General features: G+C 52.8%; 1 protein-coding gene across 2 annotated transcripts in view; it reads right to left on the bottom strand.

Moving 5' to 3' along the window:
* Positions 1 to 12,085, bottom strand: part of SLC12A5 (solute carrier family 12 member 5) — a 77,788-nt gene that overhangs the window by 16,015 nt on the left and 49,688 nt on the right. For both annotated transcript variants that reach the window (XM_056845653.1, XM_056845655.1), the window contains exons 11-16: positions 10,651 to 10,708; positions 9,904 to 10,078; positions 7,384 to 7,502; positions 6,955 to 7,053; positions 6,646 to 6,765; positions 6,042 to 6,146 (exon numbers count right to left, since the gene is read on the bottom strand). In XM_056845653.1, coding sequence (XP_056701631.1) covers positions 6,042 to 6,146; positions 6,646 to 6,765; positions 6,955 to 7,053; positions 7,384 to 7,502; positions 9,904 to 10,078; positions 10,651 to 10,708 — 676 coding nt within the window. The remainder of the gene's footprint in view (positions 1 to 6,041; positions 6,147 to 6,645; positions 6,766 to 6,954; positions 7,054 to 7,383; positions 7,503 to 9,903; positions 10,079 to 10,650; positions 10,709 to 12,085) is intronic.

Here is a 12,085-nt window from a genome sequence, read left to right as displayed (position 1 = left end):
ATGGGCCATGGAGGTCCGGGCTTCACAGTCCCCCTTTCCCTGTTTCTGTCCACATGGCCCCCCCGCCTTTCCTCTCTCCGCTACAAGGCTCTAGCCTCTCCAGTACTCTCTTTCCCCTCCCTCCCCTGCCTCCAGGCCCTTCTGCCCTGCGGCTTCCTGCGGCCAGCAACCATCCCCGCTCAACTGGCAACTGCCCCCCTCACAGCCGGCCTGCCCACGAGGCCCACGTCGGCCATCGCCTGGGACGCCACAGCTGGAGGGGCACCAAAAGGCCCTGAAGCCTTGCGGCTTCTTTTCAAAAGTGGAAGGTCTGCCCTACTGGAGCCAACAGAAGGGGCCACGGGTTCTGGCAAAAGAAGTGGAAGTCAATAAGCAGGCGCGCAAAAAGAGAACAGAGGAGCAGCTTGCTAAAAGCATCAAGACCAACAATAAGCATTTCTTTAAATGTATCCAGAACAGGAAACCAGCCAGAGAACCAGACAAGTCTTTGGATGGCCCAGGAATATTAGGATTACTCAAGGAAGGTGGGGAGATGGCAGAGCAGCTCAAGGGTTTTTTTGCTCCTGTGTGGGACGTGGGCCCCGAGCCACGGCCACTGTCTGCAGGGAGGGAGTCAGAAGACCTGAGTCAAATTGAGTGGACAAGAGACAAAGTTCTCAACCTTTTGGGGAAGTTAAAAACCAATATGCCTCCGGGTCCTGATGCCATACAGCCAGCAGTTCTTGTGTGTGTGTTAAGTGCCGTCAAGTCGCTTCCGACTCATGGCGACCCTATGAATGAAAGTCCTCCAAAATGTCCTAACTTTGACAGCCTTGCTCAGATTTGCAAATTGAGGGCTGTGGCTATCTTTGTAGAGTCAATCCATCTCTTGTTGGGTCTTCCTTTTTTCCTGCTGCCCTCAACTTTTCCTAGCATGACTGTCTTTTCCAGTGACTCTTGTCGTCTCATGTTCTTAGGGAACTCAAATGTGAGATTGACGAACTCCTTTTATGTAACTTATCGCCCTCTTGCAGAAAGCCAGGCGAGTGGGGGCTTCCCTGCCCTCCTTGGGCACGCCATCTCACAAGGTGGGAGCCACAACCCAGAAAGCATGTGTGTGGGCCGTTGCTGATTTGCAGGTTGGCCCCCACTAAGGTTGCCAACCTCCAGGTACTAGCTGGAGATCTCTTGCTCTTACAACTGATGGAGTAGGGGGTGTCACTGGGGGTGGGTAGGGGGGAGGTAGTTGTGAATTTCCTGCATTGTGCAGGGGGTTGGACTAGATGACCCCTGGTGGTCCCTTCCAACTCAATGATTCTATTCTATGATTCCAGCACATAGAGATCAGTTCACCTGGAGAAAATGGTCGCTTTGTCAATTGGTCTCTATGACACTGAAGTCCTTCCCCTCCCCAAACCCCTCTCTCCTCAAGCTCCGCCCCCAAAACCTTCCGCTGATGTTGAAGAGGGACCTAGCAACCCTAGCCCCCACAGAAGTCCCTGCTGACATGAGTGAAGCTGTTTGGGGGAGCAGAGGGGGCGAGGCAGTCCCGCAGATAAGAAGGACCAAGGCCATGAAAGGCTTTGTATGCAAAAACCTATACCTTAAATTGAGCCTGCTAACAAATGGGCAGCCAATGGAGCATCTGCAGAATGGGAGTAAAGTACATTATTAGTCTAGCTCCCAATAATAGCCCAGCTGCAGCGTTCTGCACCAGTCAGAGCTTCCAAATTGCTGTTTAGGGGAGACCAATGTACAGTGCATTACAGTAGTCTACGTGTTACTAGAGCTGCACCCTGTGGAATCCCCACAAGACAGGGTCCCACACTGATGACAACCGGCTTCCAGTAGCAACCCTGTGAGTCCAATCCATGAGGAGTATACTCTATGACTCTGCGAGGACTGACTCCTTGAGCAAACTCTGTATTAGGGATTATTAGGAAAGGGACTGAAAATAAAATGGCCAATATTCTAATGCCCCTGTATAGATCTATGGTGTGGCCTTATTTGGGAATATTGTGTACAGTTCTGGTCACCGTATCTCAAAAAAGACATTGCAGAGCTGGAAAAATACAGATGAGGGCAACCGAGACGATTAGAGGGTTTGAGCCCCTTCCCTATGAGGAAAGGCAGAAGAGTTTAAGACTTTTCAGTTTAAAGAAGAGGTGACTCAGGGGAGACTAGACAGAGGTTTATAAAATTATGCACACGATGGAGAGAGCTGACAAAGAGAAGTTTTTCTCCCTCACCAAACGTACTAGAACTCGAGGGCATTCAGTGAAGCTGGTGGGCAGCAGATTCAGGAGGGCCAAAAGGAAATACTTCTTTACACAACAAGTGATCAAAATGTGCCATTTGCTGCCAGCAGAAGTAGTGACAGCCGCAAGCATAGCTGGCTTTAAAGGCAATGCACAAGTGCTCCCATTCTGCAGTCACTCCATTGGCTGGCCATCAGTTACTGGACTCCGTTTTTGGTCCTGGCTCTCGCATACCAAGGCAGCCATGGCCTGCCTCACCCTCCATGCTCCGCCACGAAGGCGTCACTCATCTGGCAGGGCCTTCTTCGGGTGCCACCCTACAAATGGGCAAAACTGACAACTGCCCCTGCATGTGCTTTCTCCGATGTGGTCCCTACCTTGTGGAATGGCCTGCTCGAGGAGGTCAGGAAAGGCTCCCGCTCCCCTGGCTTCCTGCAAACTGCGCAAAACTGAATTATTCAAGAGGGCTTTTTTATGCAGGCAACAGGGTAGTACAGTACTAAATGATTCACAAAGTTACTTGGATAAATGAATAGGGACTGTGGGGCTATAGGGACTGTGCACAGCTTGCTGAAACCAGGATCCTACTATATAATGTTTGCCTCATGTAATGTGTGTTGTGTTAATACTTCTACTGTGCTTCACCTCTGGTTGGTTTTCCTAATCTGAGGCATCGTTTTTGGGATGTCCCGCTCAGTCGATTGCACAGGCTCACTCTGTCTACTCCGCCTTGAGTCCCAGTGAGAAAGGCAAATGATAAATAGCACAACTAACTCACTAATTAAAAGGGGATGAGACTGATTCATAGAGAATCGGTCCATCAGTGCCAGTAAGCCAAAGGGAACCCCCCACATTCAGGGGCAGAAAACCTCTGACTCCCAGAGCCAGGAAGCAACCTCTGGGGAAGGCCTTGGCCTCTAAGGCCTGTTGCTGGACCTCTGTACTAACAGGTTGGCCCAGGTCACTCTGTGAGACACGATGCTGGAATGGATGGGCTACTGGTCTGATCCAATACGGCTCTTCTTGTGTTCTTATGTTATCACCTAGCAGAGAGATGGAAAAATCTGTGCAAACTCTGGAGCATTCCTTAAAGTTGATGGCAGATGACCCTGGGTCAGTACCACAAATGCAGGCATGTTTCTTATTCAGAAAGAAGAACGAAGGAAGAAGAAGAAGAGTTGGCTTTTATATGCTGACTTCATCTACCGTTTAAGGGAGATTCAAACCGGCTCACAATCACCTTCCCCTCCCCTCCCCACAACAGACACCCTGGGAGGTAGGTGAGGCTGAAAGAGCTGTGACTAGCCCAAGGTCACCCAGCTGGCTTAATGTGTAGGAGTGGGGTAACCAATCCGGTTCACCAGATTAGCCTCCGCCGATCACGTGGAGGAGTGGGGAATCAAACCCGGCTCTCCAGATCAGAGTCCACCGCTCCAAAACACTGCTCTTAACCACTACACCATGCTGGCTCTCGCACAACACCACTCAAACCACAAATAGTCGCCTGCAAAGTTCTATAAGGGCAGATATCAGCACTCATGCTTGGATTTTTATTGAAGCCAAATTTGAATACGTACAAGGAATCAACAGGACCGTTAAGCATCTGCCAGAGGAGGTGCTGCCCTTGGCCAGGTACGTGATTCTAGGAGACTCAAGCAAAGGTGCCTGGTACTGGGGCTGAGGTAGTGAGTGTGTGTGAAAAGAATCTTGGGGTCTTAGTAGACCAAACACTGAACATGAGTCAGCAGTGTGATGTGGTAGCTAAAAAGGCAAATGCGATCTTGGGCTGCATTAACAGAAAATATGGTGTCCGGATCACACAAAGTGATGGTGTCACTCTACTCCGCTCTGGTTAGACCTCACCTAGAGTATTGTGTTCAGTTTTGGGCACCGCAATTTAAGAAAGATGTAGACAAGCTGGAACGTGTCCGTAGGAGGGCAACAAAGATGGTGAGGGGTCTGGAGACCAAGTCCTATGAGGAAAGGCTGAAGGAGCTGGGTATGTTTAGTCTGAAGAGGAGAAGACTGAGAGGGGACATGATAACCATGTTCAAGTACTTGAAGGGCTGTCATATAGAGGAGGGTGCCGACTTGTTTTCTGTTGCCCCAGAAGGTTGGAGCAGAACCAACGGGTTGAAATTAAATCAAAAGAGTTTCCGTCTAGACATTAGGAAGAATTTTCTGACAGTTAGAGCGGTTACTCAGTGGAACAGGCTTCCTCTGGAGGTGGTAAGCGCTCCTTCCTTGTAGGTTTTTAAGAAGAGATTAGATGGCCATCTATCAGCAATGCTGATTCTGTGACCTTAGGCAGATCGCGAGAGGGAAGGCACCTTGGCCATCTCCTGGGCATGGAGTAGGGGTCACTGCGGGTGTGTGTGTGGGAGGTAGTTGTGAATTTCCTGCATTGTGCAGGGGGTTGGACTAGATAACCCTGGTGGTCCCATCCAACTCTATGATTCTACTTGAAGGACGGTCTCCTCCTGTACTGTCCCGACTGCCAGTTCAGATCTGTCTCTGAAGCCCTAATCTCGGCCCTCTTGCCTCCAGAGATGAGGCAGGTGGCAAATAGAGACAGGGCATTTTCAGTGGTGGCACCTTTGTTTGGATTGCCCCTCCCCCTGAGGCTTGCTTGGCACCTACCATACTGTCACCAGGCCAAAACATTTCTTTTTCTAACTAAGGGGTTCCATCTTTTCGAGGATTTTTATTGGCCTCTTCTAGTCTCAGGACTATTCTATGGATATTTTTAGGCTGCTCAGTAGAAAAGAGCAGGAGTCCAGCAGCACCTTAAAGACTAACAAAATTTCTGGCAGGGGAGGAGCTGCTTAGTATATGTTTGATGCTGTTTCTAATCTTTTCTTTTTAATATTGATAATTAATACTGTTTTATTGTATTGTTTTTACTTGTAAGCTGCATTGAGCAGGTCTCTGGTCAATCAATCAATCTTGTCAATAGCCAGGCAGTCCCTTTGTCTTGCCCCTTTGCATAGGTCAGCTACAGAACATGGACTGCTAAAACAACACGCCCAGAAGATTGCGTGGCCCCGTTTCCAGCGTCACAGGTGGATCCAGCCCTCCTCTGCCAGCATCTGCTTTTGCTGAGCAGCCAGTTGTGCAAGCAGCTTTTGGTGTGACGGCGCCAGACAGTCACACAGACACGGATCCGGCCCCAAAGAGTACCCTGGAGAGGGCCTTACACCCCCAGGAGGAAAAGGCAAAGCCCCTGCGCAGCTGGATCTGGTCTGTGCTTATTCATACATTTCTCTCACATGTAATTTCATTTCATTCCATTCTGTCTCAGGGGGGAGAAGATATTTGTTACACATCTAATCTGCCGAAGTTGACCGCTGTGCTGAATCTCCTGGTCCTTGGCACCCACTAAGTTGTGTGTTTGTTACGCAACAGAATATTTATTTATTTATTCATAACACTCTGAGCCCGGCTTGCCGGGAAATGAGGGCGGGATGTAAATCCAACAAATAAATAAATAAATTTTATGCTGCCTTTTCACCTGATCAGTGTCCACAAGGCAGTGAACATAAGTACATTTAAACACTTTACACATTTAAACAATACAGTTCAAAATAGAGACTACAATTAAAAACACACAAAACGCTGAATGTGCTTAATTGTGAGCCCAGCCGTACATGGCTACGTCAGCCCGAGTTAGTTACATGACCAGTACGGGGGGATCCGTACGGGGATGACCCGCCCAGGGATCCCCCCCTTCCCAGCCAGGCCTTCCCGTGCCCCCCTGCCTCCCCACCCAGGATGCACCCAGACAGCTTCTCTCCCATCACTGACCGCCAGTTCTTGGTGTGGGGGGGCCCTTCCTCCAGGCGCAAGAGGGCGTACCGGGCGGCACTGAGGGACAGCCCGCGGATGCCATCTCCCCATTCTTTCTCTGCTCTGGAAGGAGAGGAAGGGACCGTGGAAGACAGAGGATCCAGCCAGCATTGCTCCAGCAGCCCTCAGGAGCAGCACGCACCCATGCCACACCCATGAGGGCAAAAGCAGCTTTCCGAGGAGGAAGGGACTGAAACCTGGGCACGTGCTTAGGGGTCGCACTAAGCTCCCCTCCCCCAGGCCAACTAGGCCCACTTACCACTGTTAGGAGAGACCCTGATTTGCATCATGCCCAGTTTCTGCCTTTGCCAGGCCACGACAACATGGGCATTCATGTTGCTTGTACTTAAGGGAGCAGAAGACAGGAGCATGGCCCTTGCCAGGCGCTAAGCGCCATCTCGTGTGGGCACCCAGGACTCAGCACGGGGGAGTAGGAGTGGGAACCTTCCTGCAGTGGCACCTTAGTTTATTAGCCTTAGTTTATTAGCTTCTGCAGTCACCTCAAGAGTCCTCCCCACCCCTGTACCACTGGGGGGGCTCAGACCTGCCCTCTCTAACTTACCCACGATATTCAATGTATTTGTAGATGAGTCCTGCAATCAGCATGGCTACCAGTGCGTAGTACCAGGAGCAGATGAACATCAGTGCCAGGCAGAGACTCATGCCCAGGAAGGAAAGCGTCCTGCGGACATCACAGCAGAGCTTGGCAGAGCTGCCCACGCCAGCCAGAACTCCCTCCAACCCAGCCCCTTCCCTGCCCTCCCCTTGCAGCCGTCAACAGGCCCTTCTCTGGCAGAAGCCCCCATACTGGGTCCCTGCCAAGGGGCTTTCCCACAATGCCTGGCCCAGGTGTTGGGCAGAGGACACCCACCAGTGGTAATACAGAAAGCGCGGGCGCCAATTTGGTGTCCTCAGCAGGGTCTGGAGAGCACAGGCCAGGTTGACAAACATGTAGCACATCAGGAAGAACCTGCGGAGGAAAAAGACAGGCCTGAGTGGGGGGCAGGGGGGGGAGCTGGCCAGAAGAAGGCTCTGGCTCCACCCACCACGGCCTCCAACAGGTCCCCTGGCCCAAAGGCTGCCAACAAGATCACCATGCGGAGCATCCAGGGAGGGGGGGGGGCTGAGAAAGACACCTGGGCCCTTCTCGGCCCCAGAGGACCAGGCGGCTTCTTCCCAGCAGGCCCAGGGCTCTCTTGGCCGGAGGGAGCACCAGGGAATTGGCAGGACATCTACAGGCAAGCCTGCCCCCACCTGCCCTTTCCATGCCAGACATTAGGGGGGGCTTGCAGGGGCATACATGGAGAGGATGGGGGCCACTTCATCCAGCGACGCAATGAGGATGCCGATTTCACAGATGCAGGCCGTGAGCAGCAGGGCCCAGGTGGGCTCCCCATTCGCTTTGCCGTGGCCAAAGACCTGGAGAGAGAGAGACCTTCAGCCAGTGCACAACCAGAACTGGGACCCCTTGCGCCAGCGCAGCGTCAAATCTCCTTCCTGCAGCTGCTGCACGGCATCTCACTTCCAGCGCAGACCCTCCTAGGAAGGCACCAGAGACCCTGGCTGTCCCTCTCCTCCTCCCCTGTACATTTCCCACAGTTCCACAGGCGCACCATGACACCTTGCCCATTTTAGATCAGATTACTGCAATGCACTCTATGTGGGGCTGCCCTTGAACACTGCCTGGAAGCTGCAGTTGGTGCAGAATGCTACGGCCGGAGACTTGACGGGAGTGGGTCATCGAGACCCCATCGCTCTCGCCTTGTCCCATCTATACTGGCTCCCGATTTGTTTCTAGGCCCAATCCAAGGTGCTGGTGTTGACCTCTGAAGCCCTGCATCATGGCTTGGAGACAGCAAACCTTAAGGAACGCCTTCTCCCATAGGAACCTACCCATCTATGCCGGTCATCTTCAGGGGCCCTGCACTGGTTGCCCGCACCATCTGAAGCCAGACAGCTGGCAACCCGAGAAAGGGCCTTCTCTGTCGTGGCACCAAAACTTTGGAACTCCCTCCCCAGGGAGATACATCTGTCTCCATTGGTGTCTTTTGCCTGCAGGTGAAGGCTTTTTTGTTTTCTTTGGCATTCCCTTATTGCCCATCTTCCCTGTTTATGTTTTTAATCATTGTTGTATACGTATGTACATGAGTATGTATTGTTTTTAAAGTTGGTTTTTAAAGACTTTTTAATGTTTCACTATCTTGAGGCCCCAAGAGGGTCAAAAGGCAGGCTAAAAACGTTTTAAAGCAATGTGGTGTAGTGGTTTGGAGCAGTGGGTGCTGATCTGGAGAACCGGGTTCGATTCCCCACTCCTCCACATGAGAGGCGGACATTAATCTGGTGAACTGGATTTGTTTCCCCACTCCTACACATGAAGCCAGCTGGGGGATCTTGGGCTAGTCACACTCTCTCAGCCCCACCTACTTCACAGGGTGTCTGTTGTGGTGAGGGGACGGGAAGGTGATTGTAAGCCGGTTTGATTCTGCCTTAAGTAGTAAAGAAAGTCGGCATATAAAAACCTCCTCCTCCTCCTCCTCCTCCTTCTTCTTAACCAGAGCATCTAGTGACCACCTGTGAAACCCTCCCCATTTTTTCAGGACAGGACAATAAATATAGGGAGATGGCAACAGAGGTGCCTGGAGGGTGGGGAGGGGTGTGACGGGGGCACTATCAACCTCTATCAGGAAAGAAGAAAATCCTGTTGAGGATGAAAAAGACTGGAAGGCAGCCTATGGGTGCTGTGTGTGCGAAACTCCTGCAGAATTTTCCCAGGACAGTGAAGGAGGCACACGGGAGACCCCACATGGCTAGAGGGCTGCTCTGCGGGCACTCCGGGCATGGAGCTCCCAGAATAGGCCTTTGTGACCATCGAGAGAGTCGAGGATGCCTCTTCCATTCCCCCCAGAGCCCCCACTGCTGCTGGTCGGCAGGTTGGGACGGTGCCCTTCATTCTCCCAGTCTTCGGGGTGAGGGTGGGGGCTCTGCCTTGGACAGTGGGCTGGACTAGATGACCTTAGCCAACATTCCAGCTGCAGGATTCTAGCCGGGTACCTAGCAGCGTGCACGCACTGCCCTCGCCCTGTGGGGCTGGGAGTGCAGGGAGTTCAAGCACGCTCACACCCACCCTGTAGTGCTGCTTCCAAAGGGCACTCTAGGATGAGCGCTAGTTCTGGCTCTGGCCCCTAACCCGGCTGGCCACTAGCCTCAGCCAACTGGTCCCAGCCTCCTCCTCCTCTTCCCTGGGTAGAGGGCAAGACCCTTCCCGCCTCCAGCAAAGTCAAGAACGTCTTGAAAGTGAGAAACGGCACACGGCAAAGGAGGACCTTGTGAATTGGTTTGGGACTGAGGAAAGGCACCTTGTGAAAAGCGTTGAAAGCCAGGCCAGGTGGAGGTGACAGGGGCTGTGTCAGCTGACACCTCGCAGGCTGGCTGCGGAGCTCACCAGCACGGCTGCTGGGGCCCAAGCCACTCATTAAAGGGGTCGAGCGTGCCGAATCGAGGGAGGGGGCGGCGGGGGCAGGCTCCAAGCCCTGGAAAGCCAAGCAGCACTCGGGCTCCTCCTGGGCCTGCCAGAGGCAGCCGAATGTTTAGCAGGTGGAAGCATCAGCACAGAGAAGCCGGCTGCAGAGAGAGGCGTCAGAAGAACCTCTCAGCCCTGAAGACAGGAGGCAGGCAGCAGGGAAAGGGCAGAGGAGGGATGGGGGCTGCATTCGCTCCAGCGCTCCCAACCCCTCTCTGGCCACACGTACCCAAAGGAGTGGGGCATTGCTCTTCCCCATATCTGCAGCCACATGAAGGGCAGGCCCCGGCTGTGACTCACCCGCAGGAAGGGCACAATGCCATCCCGGGAAATGGCCTGAAGCAGGCGCGGGGCCCCCGTCAGGCTCTGCAGACCTGCTCCACAGGTGGAGAAGAAGGAGCCGAAGACGATCACCCAGGGGGAGGGCCAGGCCAAGGTGCCGACCACCAGGTTCCCGTTGACGGCCTCGCCGAATCTGGAAGAGCAAGGACACGTGGGTCAGTCCTGGATCCCTTCTCCAGCTGATGGAGCAATAGGCACAGAATTCCCTCTCCTGACAGAATTCCCTCTCAGCCCCAGAGCCTGGCAGAGAGGGGCATCCCCGCTGGGGCAGAAACCACAATACTGCTGCACATCCAGGGCCCCACAGACCATGGGATGCCCAGGATGGGAGGCCAACAGGGGAGCAGGTTTCAAGGGGCTCCCATCCCCCTGCAGCCAATGGTGCCTTGCCAATCCGAAAGAGACTGGTAGCACGAGCGACCCCGGAGTGCCAGCAACACCTTCCATGCCATGATATGGGAGGAAACAACCCAGAGTCTGGCTGCTAGGGGCCAAGCCAGCCAGCCATTCCATTCTTCCTCCACGTGAAAGGAAGAACAAGCAGTAGAGCCAGCCGCGTGGGTCAGGATTGAAGGTCAAGATGGCAGTCCAGGCAGCAGAAGGCACTGAATCCCCCCCCCAAAGCCCCACAACAGCCTCAGCTGCAAAGGGGGGGGGACTGCCTTCCCAGCCCACAGCCAGGTCAATGACAGGCAGACGACTCACTTGTCCCGGAGCACGACCCCCTCGATGCAGGCCCCAAAGAGGATCACGGAAGTGATGTCTGCAAGAGCATCAAGGAAGGAGACTGTTCCGACCCTCCGGGAAAAGGGAAAGGGAGGGGGGGGCAGAGCTCGAAGAGGAGGGCTGCCTGGAGTGGGGAGAGCCCCTACTTGCCATGGGCACCCTTCCCAGGGGACAGGCTTTGCTCCCTTGGCTGATGGGCAGGCATTTTCCCTCACGTCCACAGAAGGCAACACAGTAGTGTGGCCAACCGCCAGGTGGTGGCTGGAAATCTCCTGGGATTACAACTGCTCTCCAGGTGACAGAGATCAGTTCCCCTGGAGAAAATGGCCACTTTGGAAGGCAGACTCCACGGCCCCACCCTCTGCAGGCTCCATCCCCCCAATCTCCAGGTATTTCCCAACCTGGAGCTGGCAACCCTACAACACAATGATGCACCCAAAGGACTTCTCTCTGCAAAGATGCAGCAGCGCATTCTGGCCCCGGCTGCAGAAGGACTCAGCAGTGCTCCCAAAGCCCTTGGCCGCCCCCATGCCCAGAGGCGGCCCTGGTGGGATACGGCCCAGCCCAGTCTTGTGGGGGGTGGCGAGGAAGAGGGTGCTGGGGCAGCCGGGCAGCCTGCCAACTGCCAGACAGCAGAAAGGCAAGAAAAGATTGGCGAATGATACACGATGAAATGCAAAGAACACTGAAAAGTAAGTTTGTTACCAAAAGCATGTTACTAAATATTTTACCTAACAATATGCCAAAAATATATAATGAATTATTTAGTAGGGTTGCCAGGTCCCTCTTTGCCACTGGTGGGAGGTTTCTGGGGTGGAGCCCGAGGAGGGCGTGGGTTTGGAGAGGGGAGGGACTTCAATGCCATAGTGTCCAATTGCCAAAGCGGCCATTTTCTTCAGGGGAACTGATCTCTATCGCCTGGAAATCAGTTGTAATAGTGGGAGATCTCCAGCTAGCACCTGGAGGTTGGCGACCCGAATTATTTAGGTATATGGTGACAGCAGCGAGAGTGGAGAATGCAAGAAAGTGGAAAGCAGAAGATGACCCAGATATAACCGAGTGGGCAAATAAAGTAGCAGAATATGCACTTATGGCTAAATTAACATCTTTAATACCTAACAGATCAATCTCTGAGTTCTATGAAAAATGGAATCTATTCTTTAACCATACAGCTGATAACCAATGATAATAGAAAAAGAATGTAAGTAATAAATGTATTATTAGATAGGAAAATATAATCAGAATACAGAAAAGAAGGTTATAATTGTTAAAGAAGGTTATAATTGAAATGTAACTATAAAGTAAGTTCCAATATTATGTAATGATTTGGTTGTTTATGTTTGTATGTTTGTATTTTTAGTTTGGAAAATGGAAAAAAAAACAGGCAGCGGCCTCTGCACCTCCCTCCCCTCTC

Source organism: Euleptes europaea, chromosome 2, assembly GCF_029931775.1.
Source record: "Euleptes europaea isolate rEulEur1 chromosome 2, rEulEur1.hap1, whole genome shotgun sequence".
NCBI classification, from domain to species: Eukaryota; Metazoa; Chordata; class Lepidosauria; order Squamata; family Sphaerodactylidae; genus Euleptes; species Euleptes europaea.
The sequence above is the reverse complement of the archived record's forward strand: the minus strand, read 5'-3'. Positions and strand labels throughout refer to the sequence as shown.